Below are 24460 nucleotides of genomic sequence, written 5' to 3'. Positions count from 1 at the left end.
TTCCTGCAGTCACATGAAAAGCTGAGAAAAAAAACTATTGTTGGACAAAACCCCATTAAAATAGTAAGAAACAAGAGACATACATTACTACAATAAACTCTATTTTGCTTTTTTAGACAAACATCAAAACATTATTGCATGGGCTACACCTCCCAGTCAGCACTTTTGTGAACTACTAAAATATGAACACATGGGAAATAATACCTTTCTCCAATCTTTAAAGAAATTTTTTCTGAATATTTCCTTAGTAGTATATTCATGGTCAAGCATTTTTGCAAAGAATGTAGCTACTTCTTCTGCTTTGGGACTCAGCTTCATAACTTTGCCTAAGGGAAGAAAATGATCCAAATCAATGAGGCACATCATTCAATTCTATGTGTACTGAATACTGGAGACATCTTTATTAAGGCTTACCTCTCCGAAGTGTACAAAGGTCTGCTGACACATAATTATAAAAACAGAGCAACATACTGTCATATATCTACTTAATAAAACTTCTCCTTCTCCTTAGTAGATATTTACCTGGGTCTTTTTTGGAGACTATGCCAGTTAATTGTTCCCAAGTGCCTGCTCAGGACAGGGATGACCTGGGGAAGGCCCAGCCACTCTTCCTTTTCCTTTCAGCAAGCAGGGTCCTTTACACCTCTTCAATGGTTTTTAAAAATCAAATCCTCAGAAGGACTCCTGCCACTGCTAAGCTAAGCAGCCTCTGTTCAGGAAGGGGAGGAAAGGATAGGGGCAGGGAGTGGAAGAGAGGAATTGTGGGGAAAAGAAATAGGCATCTTTCTTCTTCAAAGTTACGTGGGTGGAATATGATATATATATATATATATATATATATATATATATATATATATTCATAGCAGGCACGCCCAGATTTCCCACATAAAAAGCCGAAATAAGACCTTCCTCTAGAACCTTAATACACAAAGTGGGGTTCACAGACCAAAAGTACCACACACAAGTTTGCTATAAATACCAAGTTTTGTGCCTCAATCCTAGACCTAGAATCAGAAATTGCATTGTGTGTATATGTTTGTGTTCCTATATGTCAGGTGTATGTGTGCAACAGTGCCCATGTAGGGGTCAGAGACATAGGTGTCAGTCTTTGCCTTCTATCTTGCTCACGGCTACTTATCCAGGCTAGCTGGCACAGAAGTTCATGTCAATTCTTCTGTTTCCACTTCCCATCTCTCTGGGGGGATATGCTGGAATTACAAAGTATGCTACTTCATCCAACTTTGATGTGGGTTCTAAGGGCCATAAGGCTTGCATTGCAAGTACTTTAGCCCTGAGCCATCCTTCCAGGCAGAAATGGCACTTTCTGCAACACTAGTGTGCACATAGAGTGAGTGAAACACTGGAACAGCACCAGGAACTCAAATATCTCAGGAAATCCCAATCAATCCACAGTACAAGGTGTGGCTAGTTCTGGGCAGCATGTAAGTATATGTAAAAGCTGCTCTATAAAAGTCTCTGTGTTCTCAAGGAAAGCCACTAAACTGATAAGGAACTTCTGAAGAAAGCATAATTTTTGTGTACCTTACTTAGATCATAACTGTCAGTGAAAGGAAAGTACTTAGGAGTTAAACCTACCAAATATTCAAAGATAATAGTATTTCTAGGCCCAATTTCTATCTTTTTAAAAAACAACAAACAACCCCCCCAAGAAGTAATCTATGCCATAATATTATTTGGCTGCATCCTAATGAGATTAAAGGCAATCCCACTAAGTACTAATAATTCGAAAGGATTCACATTTATTACAGAAATCTAAAACTTAACCAGAAGCCTACTCCTTGTACAATTCAGAAGACATTCTTTTTTTTTTTCTTAACAACTGAATGTGCTCCTCCTGGCTATATGGACACAGGGAATACAGGACAAAACTGAAATTTGTGTGGTAGCACCGGGTCAGCTTGGAAGACATAATTTAAAGGGCCAATAGATGGTGGGTGTAGTTCCTCCTTAGTCCTTTCAAGCTTTTGTTTTGACTTCAAGGTTTCCTATTTCCTATTCCTCCCCCACCCCACCCTCAAGTCAGAACTAGAGTAGCCAGCAAAGCTGCAACATGCTTCATATAGATATAAAAAGAAAAAAAAAAAAAAACAAACCCAAAAGCCAAGGTGTCACTGGCCTATTGCATTCAGGAGAATTGTGAGTTTGAAGCTTGCCTAGGCTATTGAACCACAGTCTCAAAACAAAACAAAAAAGAAAATAATGTTTCCTGGTATGTTTCACATGAACTAAATATTCAATAATGTTTTTATTTTTAGGGTGAGGGTCTTTGGACTATTTCACTGGCTTTGTAACAATTTTTTAAAAAGCTACTGGTTTTTTTTTTTAAACAGACTATGGAAAGATTAACTAAGGAGCTACAGCAGAGCAGTGGGCGGAGGGTGTGTAGGTTCCCAGCAATAGTACTTTATGGGAAAGGCAAAGTTCCTGGAAATGGTAACTGTTGAGTAAGCTGACATTGAAGGTCCATAGCAGAGGCTACAATTCTGTGCTTCAGCAACCAGGTCTTGCCTACCAGTACTTACTTATCTGCTTGGACAAGTAGGAGTTTGACAAACACAGGGAGGAAATCCCAGAAGCACAAGCAGAGAAAACATCAGCGCTCCTGTAGTGGAGGGCCAAGAAAATGGAAGGGACCACAGCCAACAATGAGCTGGTTCCATGCCTTAGTTTCCTACATTGAAAAATAAAAGAATCCCAAGATAAAGGGATCTAGTCTCCATCCATCATCACCATGAACTTCATAGTGAGGCTTTTCTGAGTGAGTTTTCTAAAGATAGTAAGCCCAGAACAGGCTACAAAATACCAGCAATTATCTTTTTCAAGGCCTTAGACTTCATCTCCTCATCAGGAAGTTTAACTTTAAGTAATTTCTTAAGAGTATCCAATGTATAGGAGGTCTTGTGCTTTTTGATCAAACTGTTTAGCAGACAGACCATGAAGTGTTTTATGCTGTTAGCTCCTAAACAGATTGAATCAGTAGTCTATTGCTAGGATTTGGGGGTCTGAATACAAGCGTATTCAATAAACACATTTTCCTAACATACAGAATGAGCCCTCTGGTCAAAGCTAATTGAACATCCCTTACCTGAAACATCTGAAACCAAAAGTATTTAGAAAGAAATTTTACTTCTTTCTCTCGCCCCCACCAGATTTTAGGGTGGGGGGGGAGAGTTTGTATGTGCGATGGTGCACATCTTTAATTCCAGCACTCAGGAGGAAGAGACAGGTGGACCTTGAGATCAGCCAAGGCTATGTAGTGAGACCCTGCCTCAAAATTAGTTAATTAATTAAATTAAAAGAAAAAAGAAAGAAAGAAATGAGTTATCTTGAGGATGAGACCCAGGTTTATAACAAATTTGTTTCATACACACTGTTTCAAATCCTCAAGTAATGTCACATAATATCATTAACAATATGGAGCATCCAAGCTTCACTTTTTAAAAATTGGATGTATGTATGTGTGCAGTGTGCTAGTCACTGACAACATGCAGGATTTGCTTCTCTTCTTTTATCATGTGGGTGCTAGGGATTAAACAGGTATTCAGGCTTTGAAAAAGTCATCTTGTTGGCCCTAAACATTTCACTTTGTAGTGTCATGTTGTAGTTTACATTTTTGTTTTGTTTTGTTTTGTTTTACAAGACAGGGTCTCTCTGTATTGTTTGAGGCTGTCAGTCCAGCCTGGCCTCAAACTCACAGAGATCCACCTACCTCTGCCTCCCGAGTGCTGGGATTAAAGGCATGCGCCACCACCGCACGGCCTATAGTTTACATTTTACAAAACTTTGTGACATACAGATTTGAAATGTTGGATGCTAATAAGCATATCCCATCCTAAACCCACAGACATCTATGGTTCTGAAGCATTGCTGATGGTCAAAGAGACATACCAAATAACTTTGCATGCTTGCCACAGGTATATCTCAGTAGCTTTCCTATCCAATGTTTCTCCATGTTGGTGAAAGGACTACTTGGTTCAGAAGCACCCTGTCCTACCCCTCAGCTAGTAAAGGAGCCCAGATATACTTGGTGAATCATAAGCATACTTAGGGTTTGAATAACAAGACTCTAGCATGCTTGGACAGAACTATGGGAGTGAAGGAGTCAGTTGGACATTACTACCTGATACACTGTCAGTAAAAGGTTTGTGAAAGACTACTCTCAAATCTCTCAACTCAAGGACAAAAACAGAAATGATGTAACTCTCAGCCAAAATGGAAAGTTCCAAGAGATCCAAATAAGCCAGGTAAGGTGGCACATGCCTCGGGAGCAGAGGCAGGTCAATCAACTGAACTCAAGGCCAGCTGATATACATTATCAAGTTCTAGTCCAGACAGGGCTATGTAGTCAGAAAATGTCTTGGGCTAGAAAAATAGCTCAGCAGTTAAGAGCACTACCTGTTCTTCCAGAGGTGCTGAGTTCTATTCTCTGCAACTACATGGTGACAACTATAGTGGGATCTGATGCCCTTTTCTGGCATAAAGTTGTACATGCAGATAGAACACTCAAACATTCATTAAATAAATAAATAGATAAATGAGGCTGTCTAAATAAATAGGTAGGTGAGTAAATATGCAAACAAACAAAAACAAGAGACCTAAGCAGACCATTTCTTTAAAATTCAGCCAAAGGCAGTGTTGTACTACACAAAATGAGTGAAGTGATATAGCTTATGATTTCTACCTACATGTTGAATGAACGCAGATAATCCTTTGCCAAATACTATTTCTAGTGATAAGAAGTTTGTTGGCATATATTATTGTCACTAAAATAAAATTACTATTCAAGTAAGGCTTTTCTACAACTCCACAGAACAGAACAGCTTCCTAGAAAATGAGTTCAGATAAAAACCTTCAGTGAGTAGGTCATAGGATGGCAATAAGCCACAAAGATAAAGCTTTTTAGGATTACAGATAAGACATCAACAGCCCCTTATGGTATTTTTTTAAAGCAGCAAATAGGAACTTATGAATTAAAAACCCAAGATTCCTTTCCCGAACCACACAAGGTCAATAAAACAAAGTGAAGTAACTATCCCAACAGAAGCAAACTCTTCTTAGCCAAATTCAGACAACCTGAAATAACTCACCGTCATAGTAAAACTTGACACCCTCCGGAAGAGGCTCATATGGTGGAGCAAAGACAGGTCCTTTATGTTCTAGAAATTTCCACTTGATGCCTTCAGGATAGCGTTCTTCTTCCCACCTTTCAAAAACAAAGACTTACTGAGTGATCACATAATAAAAAGATCCTTACCTATCAATTGATTAGATACTCTTTCTAAGGCTGGATAAGAATAACCTACATCTCACTGAAAAAGGCAGCAATTTCAAGCAAGATGAAAGAATGAACAGTTTCAGATTAAAGACCATCACTCAAAGAACCCAGCAATAACTAGGTAATATGAAAATGGGGATAACTGTTCTATCATAGTACTCTTAACAATATGCCCCAGTGGTATACAAAGGAGGCATTATTATACTAATGACATGCAGATGAAAGTTTGGGAAAAGTACAAAACATAGACAGACAAGATGTCATACATCTTTAGCCCCAGCACTCAGGAGACAGAGGCAAGCAGAACTGAGTTCTAGGATAGCCTAGTTTACATATCTAGTCCCACCTTGTTTATAGAAAACAAACAAAACCAAAACAATCAAAAAAGTTCAAATGTAACAAAAGGATTGAAACAATAGCTTAACTAATGCACACTGAGTTACAGGCACTTCTGAATATATCAAGCTATCTAATAAGACACTTGAGGCAAAATTCAAAATTCTGGTTTGGGGGCTTTGTTTTCAGACAGGGTTTCTCTGTGTAGCCCTGGCTATCCTAGAACTCTCTGTAGACCAGGCTGGCCTCAAACCCAGTGGATCTGCCTGCCTCTGTCTCCCTAATGCTGGAATTAAAGGCGTGTGCCACCACTGCCTGGCTTGTTCTGCTATTAATTAATTCCAAGTTCAATATTTTAAAGTTCACAGAGTTAAGAACTACATGAATCCCATCAAGCTGTAATAATACTGTTATATAAAATTGCAGTCAACATATATTGTCAAGTAATTATCAACAAGAGTTATGACCATCCAATGGTTAGAGGACAGATTCTAAACAATGGAGTTTGCAAAGAATGATACTGGGCAAGTCCTTTATCTGTATACAAAAGTTAACTCAAAATGAACCAAGAAATTAAAATTCTAAATATAAGAGTGAAAATGCATTTGAACATTTAGGAGAAAGTTAAAAGGAACAGCTTTATAGCAATGAATTTGGCTATAATAACAAAAGTAAAAACAAAAGCACACATAAGTTGGGCTACATCAAACTTAAAAATACCTGTAGATCAAATGGTATATTCACAAAAATGAAAGGCAGCCCACAATGAAAGAAAATAACTAAGTTGGAAATCCAATAAAGGGTTAATATTATGAGTACCCAAAGAATTCCTTATTGAACATAAGGCCATGGCCCTACAGTTCCAGAAACATGAAAGGCTGAGGAAAAATATAAAACTGAGCCAGGAAAAAAGGCCAGCCAAGACAACTACAGGGAGTTTGATTCTTCCTCCCCCACCACAAATTTTCATTTACATTGTGTCTATGTATTTTGCTCACATGCAGGTGGGTCTCTATAAGTTAAAAGGCTGTCCTGGTCTACAAAGTGAGTTCCAAGATAGGCTCCAAAGCTACAGACAAACTTTTCTCAAAAGACCAAAATAAAAATTATAGATAAAAAATCCAACACTATAGATTTCTGGAAGCTATCTAGAATGAAGGGCAGATTAGATTAGAGAAGAATATCAATACATACCCTCCTTTAAGGTTTTGTTTTCCCCTTTCCTTTTCTTTTTCCATTATCACTGACATGACCCATGAGCCCTGGTCTTTTAATACTAATTCCTTTACAATATTATATTCCTAACTTTCCTTGAAATGTCATTTAAATTCCAACCCAACAGTAGTGCCAAACCAGGCAGTTTCAAGTCTTATGGTAAAGAATCATCTGTTTAGAATTAATTGGTTCTTGTTTTGGTTTTGTCTTTAAAGACATTTCACTTAGCAACAATAAGTTTCTTTCTATAGATTCATGCATGCTTTTGTTTTTCCTTTTGTAAGACTTTATGTATGTGAGGGTTTACATGTATGTATGTATGTATGTATGTATGTATGTATGTATGTATACTACATGCATGCAGTGTCCAGAAGAGGGCTGTTACAGACGGTTATGAGGCAACTAAACAGGTCCTTTGTAAGATCAGCAGGTGTTTGTTCTAAAACACTGAGCAGTCTCTTTAGGTCATTGAATAGTTCTTAAATCTAAGTGGAACTTGGTTCTATGAGGTCAGTCCAGAGACAAAGGTGTACTTAACCCAACATAGAGCTGAAACCTTATGCAGTCTATAAAGGTAACACGGTCACATAAGTTAAATGCATTGCATGAATGGATTGAAAGCATACTAACACCACATCTAACATCTTCATGAGGAAAACATAAAACATCAAAGAAAGTCACAGGGATCTGGGCTATTTTCCCATTCCCATAATAATGAAACAGAGAAAGAAAGAGTAATTTACTTTTGTGGTCAGACTTTGGAGAAAGGCTACTCGTGCAGTGCTAGTAGTGTGTTAATTCTTTTTTTCTTTTTTTTTTTTTTTTTTTTTTTGGTTTTTACGAGACAGGGTTTCTCTGTATTGTTTTGGAGTGTTAATTCTTTCACTGAGATAGTAAAGAGAAACATAACAATGCTCCATTTCTTGCATCTTACACTACGCCACCGGACAGTGTTTAAGGTAAGTTGAACAATGAGATTTGGTAAAAGCATGCATAATCTACAGCAAAAAAATGTTCATTTCTAAATCAACAACCTTTAAATGCTAACCAGCTCCCCCTTGAACCAAAATAAGAATTAAAACAATAGTTTTGATCTCTTAATTAGTGTATGGCAAAACTAAATAAGGATTTCAGTTCCCCAGAAAGTAAAACTGGGACTCCAAAGCCCTCAAAGGCACCTGATTCTATACACAGGGTAAGACTCCATCTACATTAGGGTCCATAACCACAGGGAGTTCCTACTAACAAAGAAATCCAGTCTACATTTCTTGAGCACCTGCCAGAGAAATCCAATGACTGATAAATTACTCACTTAACCATTCCCATGATTCCCAATAAAAACTCCTAATTTACATAATCATTTATTTTAAAGATTATTTTACTAAAAGCCATAAAAGCCTGGTATGATGGCACCCACCTTTAATCCAAGCACTGGGAGGCAGATGCAACCTGCCATATGTACCCTATTCTGTGAACAAACTCTAGGAAAGATCAGTGAAAAAAATGAAATAAAAGCTTAAAAAAAAAAAACAAAAAAACAACTAGACACATGTATTTTGTTGCTTAGCTCTGATCCCTATAAAGACTAGGGTTCCCAAGCTCTGTCATCTTCCTTTTATACACCCTCCTTTTAGCTAACAATATGTCACACAACATGCCACTGGGTATAGGATTACATCTCTGCTCAACTGTTCTCTAACACCTCCCTGGGCACTGCTGTTTCCCATTTCTCAGAGCTGCTGATGACATCACTTTTCTAAATAAATAATCAAAGTTAGAGAGTAAATACAAACAATTGAGTCTGGAAGGAATTCATTTTATGAGGTCAGTCACCCTGATAGCCTGGCAAGTTTGAGTTTGATCACCAACACCCAATAAAGGGGAAAGAATATCAATTCCAAAAGAAGTTGCCCTCTGACTTATCACACAACCTCTGATTCTAAAAGAAGTTATCCTCTATCACACACCCTCTGTATTCCAAAAGAAGTTGTCCTCTGACTATCACATACCCTCTATAAACAATTGGTTGTAGGTATGTTTGTGATCACATGTGTGTACATCTGTGGGACTGCAGGTGCTTATGTGTACAAGAGAAAAATCTCAAGTGTCTTCCTCATGGCTTTTTTTTGTACTTTTTTTTAATTTTAGAGACAATCTTATTTTAGATATCAATACCCCCATTCCCTCGCCCCTCCCATCCTCTCATGACCCCCATTGCCCCCCCAACCCATTCCCCAAGGATAGTAAGGCCTTCCATGGGGGATCAGCCAAGACTGTCACATCATTTGGGGGAGGGCCAAGGCCTTCTTTCGTGTATCTGGGCTGCAATAGTAACCCTTCATAGGGAATGGACTTCCAAAGTCCATTTATGTACTAGGGATAAACAGTGGCTCCACTGTTAGAGATACCCTCATGGTTGTCTTATCTTATTTTTTAAACAGGTTTTCTAATTCAACAAGGAGCTCTCAAATCCAGCTATGTTCGATGGCCAGCAAGCTCCAGGAATTTGTCCATCTTTACCTCCTCAGCACTGGGGTTACAGATGTATTCTGCCATGCTCTGCTTTTTACAAGGGTGCTAGAGATCTGAACTCAGGTACTCATGCTTGTGATACAAATAATTTACCAACTTCTCTATTATCCCAGCCCGAATATTTTAGTTTTTGATGTGTTATATTAATAATTTCATTTTGGCTTGTTTATATTTTGCGTCAAAAAGATCTTCACCTTTCTACAATTACACAAATATTCACCAAGATTTTCTAGTGGAGGTTTCCTATTAAGCAGTTTTCCAAATATGATTCATGAGAGTAATTGTATTTCCTTTTTCTTTTTTTTTTTTTTTTTTTTTAACGAGACAGGGTTTCTCTGTATTGTTTTGGAGGCTGTCGGTCCTCCCCGGCCTCGAACTCACAGAGATCCGCCTGCCTCTGCCTCCTGAGTGCTGGGATTAAAGGCATGGGCTATCACCGCCCGGAGAGTAATTGTATTTCTAATAGCAATAATGAACTTAGAAAAAGACACTGCAAAGTATACTAATAATTCTCAGCATACATATAGGTAAGCTTAGCCTAATTTAACATTACAGAGGGTAGGTATTCATGCACTGAGATATTACACCACTAGCAGGTATAATTTGTAAGGAATGAATGAATGCATTTGTGCCTTCCTCCTATGCTGAACGCATTTCTATACATAGGCTACTTCTACAGCCTGTTCTATGCAAGGAGAAGAAACTAGTTTTGAGATTCACTTGGTTATGAGCTAGGAAATTACTTCATCAGGACTCAAAAACTTATTTTAGCTAAGAATTTTTTAAGTATTTCCCCCTCTTAATAACTTTTGCTTAATTATGCTGCACAATCAAAGTGAGCCCTGACATCTTAACCCAGTGCTGAAAGGTTACCATTTCCACTTCTGTTCCTCTTCCTTTTTCGGCTTCTTTTTCTTGTTATCTGACTCAGCACCTTTTTTATCTTTATCTTTATTCTTGGGTTTTTTCAATTTGCCATCCTACAAAGAAACAGAGAACTCTTAAGTCAGGACCAATTACATACCAGGAAACTGTTTTGGGGAGTCACCCAAAAGAAAAAATGTAAACAAAAAATGCAGAACTGGATGAGAGATGGTGCACACCTTTAATCCCAGCACCTGGGAGGCAAAAGCAGTCAGAGATTTGAGTGCAAGGCCAGCCTGGTCTACAGAGCAAATTCCAGGACAGCCAGCACTACACAGAAAAATCCTGTTTTGAAAAACACAAAACCAAATGATGAAAATGGAAGATCTTATACCTAGTACCTACCCCGATAAAAATGTATTGATAATTTGCACTAGAGTCAGTATTTCCCCAATTCCTCTGACAAATGATTACTCAGAAATAATACCACATGAGGAAAGCATTACTCCAACAGTAATCCTAGGGAATTTCCCTCATTTACTTTAACAACCTACTCATTTTAAATTTCTTCATATCTAATAAAGTATAGAAAAGCTATGCAATAAAAATTTACTTAGTATTCTACCTGAAAGGGAATTCTTTGACTTGAGTGCTGCTGCTTATTTATACACACAAAAGACAGAATACTCTCAACTGTGAACTGTGAATGCTCACAGTGGCACAATAGAAGAATATCAGTCATGCCTGGTGGTGCACACCTGTTGACTCTGCCACTCAGGAAGCTATGGCACAAAGACTGTCATGAGTTCAGCACCAGTGCCACCTAGCAAGTACTAGGTTAGCTTGGGATACACAGCAAGAGTCTGTTTCAAAAACAAACAAACAAACCACCTTTACTGCTAAGGAGAGTCTGTTTACTTCAAGGATGCAGATCCAAAAAAGAGGGTAACTATGGTCCCACAACCACGCTCTAAGGAAGCACTAAATGGGCTCAGTGTGTTAAAAACAAAAACAATGAATGAGAAGCAACGTGTCGGCGAAGAATGTCTTCCTTCCCCCGCACCCCCCCAGTACTAGGATCAACAGGTACCAATGTTCTTAAATTGTGCCATCGTTAAGTAGTTCACAGTTGAAAGTACTGTCTTTTGTCACAGGAGTTCAAGGCCAGCCTGGGACATAGCATAAGAGAATCTATCTTAAAATACAAAATATGCAGGGGGGCAAGGGGTATAGCATACACCTTTAATCCTCTAAGTATTTGGGAGACAGAGGCAGAGGGATCTTGAGTTTGAGGCTAAGTAACAATTAAAAAAAAAAGCTTCAAACCTAAGAGTAAAAATTACCATTAAAGACAATCTAAAATCAAGCTCAACAAAGGTATGACATTTAATAGGTAGAGAGCCATACTCAACAGAATCTGATTTGTTCTAATGAATTTCCTTGTTCTACATTTTCAACATCATGTAAGACTCTACTTGGTAACTTTTATATAGTAATGAAGGATGTCCTGATTTTGGGGGGGTGTCCTTCTGTATGCTGTGAATGTTTCTCTTATTGGTTGATGAATTAAGCTGTTTTGGCCAATGAACAGGCAGGATGTAGCCAGGTAGGAAATATAGACAGGGTTACCAGAGTAGGAGAATTCTGGGAAGAGGAAGGCAGAGAGTGAGAGGCCAGAGAGGTGCCATGCATGTAGTTGCTGAGGAAGAAAGAGGTTCGGGCATTCCCCAGTATGCCAAGACTATGTGGAGATATACAGATTAATAGAAATGGGTTAATAATTAAGAGAGAACTGGCCAATAAGAAGCCTGAGCCATCAGCCAAGCAGTTTATAATTAAGACTCTATGTTCATTTGAGACTAAATGTCTGAGGGACCAGGCAGGACAGAAACCTCTGTCTACAATGGCCCAGCTAGAAACCATTTGGTTTGCTCCCTATTAATCACAAGGTAGTTCTGAAATCAGTATGCCATTTTATTAAGGTTATGTAGCTTTTGCTGAACATAATGAGACCCTAAGTTTATTTTAAAATCAAACAAACAACAAAAAAAATCAAAACAAGCAAACAACCCAAAAGAAATGACTAATAGAAATAACTGGAAAACATCCTGTAACTCCATAAAAGTAGGGATGAATTTAAATCTCTAAGCAGATGATTTTGAAGACAAAAGCAAATGCTATATAGTATTACCCTGTATGAGGGATCAGTCTATACTGATTATCTACATGAGAACAGAGTGGCTGACTACTATCAATTCCACACACTGCTATGCAGACACGAATAATCTGAAAAACTACAGCCTTCTAACTGCAGGACCTGATTATCTCTTTAGCTCATTATACCATGAATATTTTAAACATGATTTCACTGAAGACTTTTCTTCCTTCTTGTGAAGTAAAAAGACCAGCACACTCTCACAAAGAAGACAAGATAACATGACAACAAGTGTATTGGCTCTAGAGACCCACAGTGTATGAAAACAAATCCTGGATATACAATTTAGTAGCTATACAACCTCTAACAAATGAGAAACCTCTAAGCCTCAAGTTTACAACTTTGCCATTAAGGATGGAGTTATCTCTTACAATAGTCACAAGAATTAAAAGACACATATATAGGAAAACTGTGTAGGATGAAGTAAATATCTGTTACATTTAGATAAGGATATCAAATTCTTAACACTACTGTGATAAATGGCATTTAACTGTTAGTTTGCAGCCCAGGCTAGACTTTGATCTTATAATCCTTCCACCTCCATCTTCAAAGTGCTGAGGTTGCAAGTTTAATACCAGATCAAATTATTTAACCCACTCCAAGACAGGGTCTTCCTAAGTGTCCCTGGGAAGCCTCAAACTTACAGATTCCCCTTTCTCTGCCTCCTGTGTGCTGGGATTAGTGGTGTGTGTCACCACATCCAGACTTAAATTATTACTGCTAGTGCTTTAATTTTGTCCACAACATTGACTAACCTCAGAAGGAACATAAAAGTTAAAAATTCTATTTAAAAGCCCAAATTTAAGAGCCTTAGGAATTGCTGGCTAACAACCTTTTAGCACAAGAAATTTAAAAAAAAAAGCAAAAGAATTATATTATTCTATTTGAAATATAATATAACACCAAATAAAATCCTTAGGAAAGCACTTGAACTAAAATAAGATTTTTAAGGACAATTATAAGCCAGTAGAAGAAGGGAGGGAATAATGTGTATTTCAGACAAAAGAAAGAACAGCATGTACTACAAAGAAGAGCTCTTAAGCACAGAACTTGGTATGAAAAACAAACAGAGGCAGCCAATATGGCTGGAGCAAGGTGAGCTTGGGATGAACAAAGTGAAGCAAGGACAAGATGCAGAGGCCAGTTTGAGAAGTGGTGCTCAAGGGCTTAGACTACATACTATGACCAAGAAGATATTCATTAAAGGACTTTAAATTAGGACAGCGAGGGAAGAGCATGCTTTACTGGACATAAAAGTTTATTCAAATCTTCAGAGATACAAGCCAAAATGTTTCTTTTTTTTTTTTTTTTTTTTGGTTTTTAGAGACAGAGTTTCTCTGTATTATTTGGAGGCTGTCCTGGAACTCAATCTGTAGAACAGGCTGTCCTCGAACTCAAAGAGATTCGCCTGCCTCTGCCTCCCAAGTGCTGGGATTAAAGGCGTGCGCCACCAATGCCCGGCGCACCAAAATGTTTCTTATGAACATTATTCTGCACACCTACAAGTGGCATAATTTCTCTAAAGTATCAGTTAACAACATAAGATATGAATATACAAAGAGTAGACTCAATGGTGGCTAAGAATAACCTTAGATACTCTGAGGTCATTTCAAGATCTTGGCACACTCAGTGCCACAGACATTTGCTTCTAAAACCTTCTCTATATTGTTACTATTATAACAAACCAATAAATTCCCAAAACGCATTTGCCTCAAAAGTTGTTTTGGGAATAATGAGATGACTCAGCAGTTAAAGGCCCTTGCTATCAAGCCTAATAGCCTGAGTTCTATTGCGAAGAGAATCAACTTCTCAAAGCTGTCCATATTTACACATGTGCACCATGATGTGCAAATACACACACAAAATTAAAAAAAAAAGGTAAAAGGTTCATGTTTTATAAAAACTTAAACCTCAAAAACCTTTACTAACCTCCTCTTCTTCTAGTTTTCTTTTCTTCTCCTTCTTGATATCTTCTGTCTTAATTTTCTTAGGTTTATAATCAGCACTAGAAAAGGGAACACAAATATACAGTTAATGCAACTACGACTCAAAAGTTCTCACCTACAGGATTAGGCTCGCCCAACTCTTGGAAGTGACCATAGCAGGTGTGACTGCTGTTATTCTTGACTGGGCATACTACAATAACTGGAGTGGAACAAAGACTAGATTAAGGACTGGAGAGATGCTTAGATGCTAAGACCACTGGGTAATCTTGCAGAGGACCTAGGCTTAGTTCCCTGCACCCACTTAGGAAAGCTCACAACTGTCTTGTAATTCCAGTTCCAGATGATCTAATGCCCTCTTTAGGCCTCTGTGGGCACCAGCACGCATGCAGTACATAAACAAATGCTCAAGCTCAAAAACATTAAATAAAAATATAAATAAATAAATAAATGCTAGAGATGAATAGATAAATGTCACCATGTAAAAAGAGCTGGCTGATGGGGATGCTGGGAACCAAACTTGGGTCATTCAGAAGAGCAAGCAAGCACTTATAGCCACTAAGCCATTGCTATAGTGAATATATTTGATTTTTAATTGTTGGATACACACATGTCTGAGTGTTGATATTCATGCAGAGGTCAATAGACACCCTCTGCTGACCTCCTAAGGAACATTCTCAATCTCTTTTGAGATATGGTTTTTCAGGAGCCTGGAGTTCACCAATTAAGATAGACTGATTAAACAGGGAGTCCTAGGGATTCTCCTGTCTCTGCCTTCCTGGTCCTAGGATTGTAAGCATGTTCCATCATACATGGAATTTATATACAGCCTCTGAATCAAATTCAGATCCTCATGCTTGCAAGGAAAACACTTCACCAACTGTGCTACAGCCCCAGTCATTCCATCAAAATACTTTGACTACTTTAATGAGCTACATAGACTCAAACCAACAAATAGAATACATTATCACTAGGTGACTCTAGGAAAGAGCCTTAAATAACAAGAGCAACTTCATTAATTTCTGTACTGAAGGTTCCCATATGAATCAAAAGGGAAAGATCCTAGAAAAAGAAAATTGGGATAGAGTCTCATGTAGCCCAAGCTGGCCTCAATTCACTCTGTATTCAAGAATGACTGAGTTTATGAACCTCTTGTCTCCACTTCCCAAATGCTGGTATTACAGGTATTCACTACCACATCCAGTTTTGTGTGGTACTGGAACCAATTATGGCTTTCTGTGTAGTAGGCAAGCACTCCACCAATTGAGTTATATCCCTAATCCAATTTTCTTACTTTTACCTGTGGTGTAAAACTGATGATAAATTCTAATTGATTAAAATTCAAACACCCTTCATTAACTTTGAATTATTTGAAATTTCTATACTAAATATGCATATCTTTTAATAAGCAAACCTAATTCTCATAAATCAGAGTATCAGTCACAAAATGCCAATCAATGTAGTTTTTGTTCATTAGAGATACACATATGTATTCTTTAAACATATACATTTGTTTACACAAGAGATTTCATGAGATTGTGGTTTTTCTTCCTCCTAAATTATGTGACCATGCTTAATATTATACATATTAAGTCCATCCATATTCCTGCATAAATCTTAGCTTCATTTTCTTTAGAGCTGAGTATTACATTCTATTATCAACACACATATGACATTTTCATTATCCATTCATTTTTGATGAACAAGGTTGATTCCATTAATAAGGGAACAACATTCTTTTAAAACTGAAGTTTCATTAAATGTTCCTCTTTAGTCAAACAAGAAGAAATACATACTCGTCCTCATCTCGAGGTCTTTTCAGTGGCTTTATGTCCTCTTTTGGAGGAGCGAAATAACCATCATCTTCAGGTTCATCTTTAATTCGTGGTGGACTAAAGAGAGAAAAAAACCAAAACAAAACAGTTACTGATTCTAGTTACTAGAATGACTATATTATGTTAAATAACACAAAGTAGGTGCCCTAGCTAGTTTTATGTCAACTTGACACATATGAAAGGAAGGGACCTGAACTGAGAAAATGCCTCCATAAGTCCAGCTATAGGTCATTTTCTTGATTAGTGACTGATGTGGGAAGGCCTAGTCCACTGTGGGTAGCACTACACTGGGCTGTCAGTCCTAAGTTCTATAAGAAAACAGACTGAGCAAGCCATATCAAGCAAGCCACTAAAGCAGTAATCCCTGGCTCTGCATCAACTTCTGCTTCCAGGTTCCTGCCCAGTTTGTGTTCCTGTCCTGACTTCCTTTAGTGATGAACAGTTGCATTTGGTCATGTTTCATCACAGCAATAGTAACCCTAACCGAGACAGTAGGCATACTTCATCTTACCAAGGAAAGGCTAAGGTACACATGTATTTTCTACAATCACTTTTGTATTCTATTACAAGCTTATCAAAACCTTACTTAGGTAATACTGTCTTCGTTTTACAGGTAAATGGATAACATCAGGATTCAGGATTAAGCTTTTTTCTCCTCTCACCAGAGGTTAGCTGCCTTTGTCAGTAGGCCTCAAATCATCAGAGGAATAAATTTAAATTGTTTTCTTAACTTTCATGAAGGATGTCCCACAAATGACCCTGTTTTAACAAAGCAAAATTAAATAAAGCCTCTACAAGGAAAGAAATAAAACCTGACTGCCTAAGCATGGTATGATAAAATGGTGATATGGCAATTATTCAGTAGCATGGAAAAATAACCAGTCATTCAAAATTACAACAAAGAGCTAGGTGTTAAACAAGTACCAGAATAAAGGAAAAGTTATTCAAATTAAGTCAAACCTTCTACTGTTCCAGCTTGCTGCTTAGGGTTTCTTACTTCATACAAAACATGTCTAGAACAGGGCATTGGTGGCGCATGCCTTTAATCCCAGCTCTCGGGAACCAGAGGCAGGCGGATCTCTGTGAGTTCAAGGCCAGCCTGGTCTACAGAGTGAGTCCCAGGACAGCCTTCAAAAACAATACAGAGAAACCCTGTCTTGAAAAACAAAACAAAACAAAACAAAACAAAAAAAAAACATGTCTAAAACTTTTGCTAAGACTATGTCCTCTGAAAATAAAGATGGCACAGACTTTAAGACAGAAGATCAGAAATTACCTGTGTGTGAAATGATGAAGGACAAGAACCATAAGGAATATACTTTGGAGGCTGGGGCAAGAGGACTATGAATTTAAGATGAAAAACAAACAATAAACCTATCTTATGTTTTAAAAATAAACTGGGAAAAGGCAGTAAACTACAGGGTCTGGAGAGAGCACTTGCTGCTCTTTCAGAGATTGAGTTCGATTCATAACACTTATATCAGGTGACACAACTGCCTCAACTTGAGCTATAGGGCAAACAACACCATCTTCTGGCCTCCACAGGCACAAACACACATGGCATATGTGCACGTACCCACACCTACAATCTTTAAACAGTATTGGACAAATGGTTCATCAGTTAAAAGCACTGGCTGTTTTTCCAGAATACCCAGGTTCAATTCCAAACATGGCAGCACGTAACTCTAATTCCAGAGTCCTTCATTTGGACTCTGAGCAGCAGTCATCCACACAGCCAAAATACCCATACACATAAAATTTAAGAAAATTCTAATAAAAACAACGGACAAAGCTGAGCACCAAGCTGGAAAGATGCCTCAGTGGATAAGAGCACTGGCAACTCTTCTAAGGAGTCCTGAGTTCAATTCCCAGCAACCACATCTATAATGTAATATGATGCCCTCTTTTGACCTGTATGTATGCATGCAGATAGAGCACCATAGAGACGCAATAAGTAAATCTAAAAATTTAAGAGAAAAAAAAAAAAAAGCAAGCCGGGCGGTGGTGGCGCACGCCTTTAATCCCAGCACTCGGGAGGCAGAGGCAGGCGGATCTCTGTGAGTTCAAGGCCAGGCTGGACCGACAGCCTCCAAAACAAACATCCTTAGTCATTAGGGAAATAAAAATTAAAATCATCCCAGTCAGAACAGCTACCAAAAGGAAAAAGAAAAAACAAAACAAAACAAAACAAAACAAATGCTAGTGAGGATGTGAACTGATAGGGTCACTATGGAAATCTTATTGAGGGCTATACCTAAGAAAAAATGTCACAACAAGATGACTTAGTTGACTTCCTAGAGGAGGCTTTACCCTCTCCAAGGAGCAGATGGGGGGTTGGGAAGGGGGTAAGTGGAGGAACAGGGAGAAGAGGAGAGGAAACTGGGATTGAAATGTAAAAACTTAATAAATTAAAAAAAGAAAAAAAAAATGCCACTTCACATCTGTTCCTCCTCCTACTCCCAATCAACTACAAAGCACTGGAGATACAGAAGTAACACTGCAATACCCAACTGGATCAAGGGAACTGCTCAATCTTAAGATTGTTATTCATGTGTGACTTTTAAAACAGATAGCAAGGGTTTGCTATACTTCAAGAAGTTCTAAAACAATTTACCAAAAATGAAAAAAATTCTAGTGAAGCATCTAGCAAGTGGATGCAGCAAAGTGAATCAGGGACCAGTGCCTAGAAGCACATGCTCTTGACCATTCTAAACCCCCACACTCTGAAATGAACTCCAGACAACACAGTAAGTCCAAAGAATCTATTTAGATCTTAGTTTAACGAAAACCTTGCATGGTCTCTGGGCAGAGATTACAAATCATAAGCCTCAATGAATTGATTTAAGAAACAGGGTCCCAAGGGTAACTTGCAGAATGCTTCCTCAACTTTATTTTCTTCATTCTTAAACCTATTATGAAATATTCCTGCCCCGCAGAGGGCACCTGCTTCTCTTTCTCTGAAATGCCTGGATACATACATGGCACAGTCTCAAAATGAAACTGAAAGTTAAGACTCAGAGAAGCAAATCTCTCAAAACTCTTTGACTCAGTTAAGTAAGGTGAATGCTTTGAAAAATCCCTAACAAATCCATAAGAATATATAATTTGATTTTAAATGTTCTTCTCAATCTGGAGAGGACTTAGTAGCTTACTTAAGGGTACCGAAAATGAGGGAAAAAAAAAAAAAAACAGAATGAGTACAGACAGGAAAAACAAGCTATAGATAGTATTAATTTACAAGCATCTACCTAAATATATACTTATTCTTAAAATTAAGTCCAATAAGGTTCTATATATATGCCTTATAGTATTAAGGAGGAGTAATTCACAGTAGACTAAGAAATTCCATAATTACTATCAAGGAGTTTCTTTTGAAATATTGAAGAATAGTGAGGTTGATACACTAAAAATCCATAAGCTATATACAGTCTAAAATGGAAAATTTTGTGGTATGCCTATACCTCAACTTTTAAAAATCTTAACCTGTCAGCCTTCCCCATTTCTAAACTTTCTTGGTAAATGCTGTTCAGTCTCATAACTAGAACTGTAAAAACCCAAGCTGGCCTAGGTCAAGTTCTCTTACTACTGACTTTGTTTTGAACCATCAAGCTGGCTAGGACAGTATGTGTTGGAAAAGCATAGACATCACCGTGAGAGTTACCATAGCAGAAGATCTTACCTAGAAAAGCCATTTTCCTTCTCCTTCTTTATTTTTGCATCCCCAGCTGCTCTAATCTGCAAGGTAAAAACCACAGCAATTCAGTAAGTGCTTTGAAAGTATGAAATACTAAAACAAATCTCTTATTCAAGAATGTTACCGCCAAATGGGGGAAGGGCTTAAAAATTTTATTAGCACATATTAATTATTCATAAAATAGATTTCGTTATGACATTTATACAAGTTTATAAGGTATTCTGATGTATTCGTAGCTCCTCATCTGAGCTCCACTGATCCCCTTCCCTTTCCAACCAGTCCTTTCCATTGCCATGTCTTGTCTTCTTTCTTTTTGGGTGTCTCATTGAGGTGAATGAGGATTGCTTACAGGAGTACAGGCACCCCACCTAGTGCCTACACCACCGGAGAAAATGTCTCTTTCCTCTAATAACCTTTAATGGATGTCAAGTCTTGAAGGAGGAATGAGGCCTCATGAGTCCCTAGCCTCCTCTAAGACATGTTGATAGGCCCACTATTATACATGTCTTGTTCTAATAATCACAGCGGTTGACTATTCAGGAAGGCTAAGGCCATGCCAGGCTATTCTGGAGCATTTTGATCCTGGACTGACTCTTCTCATTAGCAAAACTATGGTGGGTCAACTAAAGACCTTGACTTTTAATCCCACACTGGTGTTGACAATTTTAGGTGAAGCTGACTGAGAAAGGTCTTACTCAAAACAGCAACTTTTTTAAAAAAGCATTATTTTTTTAAGATTATTTATTTATTTTGTATAGTATTCTGCCTGTATGTATCCCAGTAGGCCACAAGAGGGCACAGATGGTTATGAGCCACCATGTGGCTGCTGGGAATTGAACTCAGGACTTCCTGAAGAACAGTCAATGCTCTGCTCTTAACCTCTGAGCCATCTCTCCAGCCCCAAAACAGCAACTTTTTTTTTTTTGGTTTTTCGAGACAGGGGCTCTCTGTATCGCTTTGGAGGGTTTGTCTTGGAACTCATTCTGTAGACCAGGCGCCTTGAACTGCCCGCCTCTGCCTCCTGAGTGCTGGGATTAAAGGTGTGAGCCACCAACCACTGGCCAAAACAGCAGCAACTTTTTAATCTTAAAATAATAGTAATCTTATTTCCCCAATAAATATATTCACTACTCAAAATTTGCTGCCGGCAATGCAGAGAAAATAAACTCAAATCAAAAGAGAATGGACTAGTCTATCTCCTGTCCTCTTTGATTTAGGCAGAACTATTATATCTACTTTCCCCATCTCCTTCAGCTTTCGTTTTTATGCTTGTCAGAAAAAATGTATCTTTCAAAAATCTTCACACATACACACAAAGGGATGCCCCTCAGAGCTCTGTATCCACCGGTCTCTCTGGAAAGGCACAAAACAATCAGTAAATTAGCTACTTCAGGGAAAGTTAAGGACAGCAAGTCAGGAATGAACAAAGGTGTCTTGTTCCACATTCTGTTTCACCATGTCTGAGTCTTTTCATTCAAGAATCTTCAATCTTCTCTTTTTTTGAGAGAGTGATACATCCCAGGCTGAAAAATCACCTTGAACTCACACAGTAGCCCAGATGACTTTGAATTACTATTCCTCCCGTCTTCACCTCCCAAATGCTGGGATTATGGGCATGTACCAATATACCTGGTATAGGTGGTGCTGGAAATCAAACCAAAGTCTTCCTGCATACTAGTCAAACACTCTACCAAGTAGGTATATACCCAACCCCAGAATCTTCAATCTTCACCAAAAGGAGACCCAATAAAGCTTTAGGCCTTCTTCCAAAAATCAGAACTTTCCCTAATACAGAAAGATGGTGTCCCCAGAAACTATTTCCTCGCTGTAGTATAAAATAAACGGGTTTACTGTATTGTGAAAGACCTGGTGGTAAATGATTTAATTTTTATAGTTTCAACAGGTTGATTCTAAAGTCTTTTTTTTGGGAAGAAGTAGGAAGTTTAGTGAGTACATGCAAAGAAGCAGTGGGCTGGGCAGTAACCACAGTACCGCCTGCTAACTCTGAAGTCTTCCTACAGACTGTTTTACTACCAGTATATGTATGTGTGTGTGTGTGTGTGTGTGTGTGTGTGTGTGTGTGTGTGTGTGTGTGTGTGTGTGTGTGTGTGTGTGTGTGTGTATCTTAAAGGTACTTTCATTACCTGCTTCTAAAGTGATCAAAATAAAAGTACATCTTAACTCCCCCTTTTTCCCCTAAAGGAAAGTTATATACCTTTTCCTCCTTTCGTTTTTCCTTGTCTCTGTCTTTATGTTTGTCTTTATGTTTTTCTGAGCTTCCATCTTTGTGTTTGGTTTTCTCTTTCTCTTTATGTTTCTTTTCAGAATCTTTATGTTCACTGTTAAAAATAAGACAAAGGGTTAGCCTAGAGTTAAGACCACAAGATCAACTTAAAATGACATAACCATGAAAACTTGTAATAATGCTTGGATAGTCCCAACAAAAGATTAAAGGCTCTTGGCTGTATTAGAGGTCCCTCTTGGGTTAGTTCACAAAGTTTAACCAGAAACACCAAAAGAAATCATCAGGATTTTGTTTAGATCTCCCCTCAGCTCCTAGGTAAAAACTGCTGCTGGGACAGGAGCCCATGATGCACCAGAAGCACAAAGAAGTATACCCAGTGTGTAACTGCACTGCTGTATTAGGAGCACAGTAAACAACTGGAAAGGAAAAAACATTTCATGATATAACCTTACTTCATGACTCTGTGAGGATGACACAGGTCAAATGAGACCTGAGAGATGGTGCCTCTCAACATGTTGACTCAGCAACTTAGAAATAAGGTTGCTAAAGTCCTGAACATAGTCACTTGTTTCCTGTTGTCACAGAAGCTTCTTTAGGACTCCTTTATAGTTGCCACATATTACCTGAGAATTTGGAGTTCTCCACTTTTGAGTTCTTACTCTAATTAACAAAAGAACTTGAAACAGACTCAGAAGGAAGCTTAGGGCACGCAAGTAGAAAATCTTGGTACCTGCCAGAGAAAGGTAGAGAGAGAGAGAGAAGAAGACAGAAAGCCATGCTGTTGAATAAGGCCAGCATGTTCAGCAATGTAGGTCCAGAAAAAGTCACAAGCAGTTCCATGGCAGAAAGGTGTGGGGGAGTGTCTTAGAGAACAAGTAAGAAAGCCCAGAGTTGTCAGAGAAAGAATGTCCAAGATTTTGGATAATTTATCAAAGAAAAACAAATTCAAAATTAAAAGGGAAAAGTTAAGCTTTTCTATTAGGCCCCACAGAAGCAGGCAGATAAACTCTACATAATGGAAGCTCTACAAGTGACTGAATTCAGAACATTATTTAAAAATGATAGACTATACAGCAAGTTTAGTGTTATTTCTGTAAGTTTCTAATATCAAAAAATACAATGACAGTTCTGTCTCCAACAGTCACATCTAATGTAGGAGGATTCAATCCACCTTACCTAAAATGTATTTGGTGGCTACGCCAGACTCAAGACAAAATGTTGTAAAGTGACTGGCCCCACATCCTGAAAGTTGTCCCACTAGCTTCAAAGGAAGGACTAGTTACTTCTAGATAAAGTTTATAAGCCCTGCTTGCCTCTTCCACATAATAAGAAGAGATCCATCAAGGACAAGTTCTATGTTCATTATTTCCAAGTCTTGCTTTGAAACAGAGATGGTCATACTAGCAGCACTGTAAAAACACAATTCCTATTTTGGAAAGCAAAATATTACATTATAAGGCAAGAGCCATTAAAATGATCATACATTATCATATGGGATCTATCTTCAGAAATTTCTTTTATGGAAATATTGTTAAACACAAAGATGTTTATTTTAGTACTTATCATAGCAACCAAAAGGAAAAAGAAAATAAGAAAAATGGGAAAATGGATATAATCTAAATAATTAAACAAGAGAGGAAATTGTGTTATTTCAAATTGTGTAACTATTAAAAAATATTTGTTGACTTACTGTAAGTATACATACAGAATACTCCTAGCAGATTCCAACAAGACTATGTAAAATGCCTTTGACTGTAAATGCAGACAGAAACATAGACTAGCAGCAAAAACCACATGCTGCAAAACAATGCAGTCGTTTTCTCCCATATACCTGGCTGAACAGTTAATGCATTTGCTCATTGCAGGAGCTGATGGATTCCATAGCTAAGCAAAACAGAACTCAAGTTCAATGATATGAATATATGAATTGGGGGTTCATCCCAGGTGCAGGAGTGCTAATAATAAGCCCAACCAATAGGGATAGTCAGACCTATAAGTTTATGAGCTCATTTGCCACTTGTTTAACTCAAGAGCAGAAAAAGCAGGTTTCACTGGCAATGATCTCAAGAGGCCCAAGAAGTTTCCTTTGAAGCTGTTTCCTAAAAGGATATTTGTCTATAAAGAAGACAAATACAGTACAAAAAGTAATGGCATTAAATTAAGTCACAGAATATGGATCAGATTACCCACTGTTACACCCACCTTTATGCACAAAAGTAGCACAGCTAAGACAAGCATCTTACCTGGAAGGGAAGACTAGCAGAAACAGGACTACAGGTACAGAA

General features: G+C 38.0%; 1 protein-coding gene across 1 annotated transcript in view; it reads right to left on the bottom strand.

Annotated features, from left to right (window-relative positions):
- Positions 1–24460, bottom strand: part of Top1 (DNA topoisomerase I) — a 74724-nt gene that overhangs the window by 23743 nt on the left and 26521 nt on the right. The window contains exons 4-10 of the mRNA XM_005082647.4: positions 22146–22269; positions 19916–19971; positions 16198–16293; positions 14388–14463; positions 10253–10359; positions 5109–5224; positions 205–326 (exon numbers count right to left, since the gene is read on the bottom strand). Of these exons, the coding sequence (XP_005082704.1) occupies positions 205–326; positions 5109–5224; positions 10253–10359; positions 14388–14463; positions 16198–16293; positions 19916–19971; positions 22146–22269 (697 nt within the window). The remainder of the gene's footprint in view (positions 1–204; positions 327–5108; positions 5225–10252; positions 10360–14387; positions 14464–16197; positions 16294–19915; positions 19972–22145; positions 22270–24460) is intronic.

The sequence above is a fragment of the Mesocricetus auratus genome, unplaced genomic scaffold (genome assembly GCF_017639785.1).
Source record: "Mesocricetus auratus isolate SY011 unplaced genomic scaffold, BCM_Maur_2.0 Super-Scaffold_100028, whole genome shotgun sequence".
Lineage (NCBI taxonomy): Eukaryota > Metazoa > Chordata > Mammalia > Rodentia > Cricetidae > Mesocricetus > Mesocricetus auratus.
Note: the sequence above shows the minus strand (reverse complement) of the source record. Positions and strands in the feature narration are given on the sequence as shown.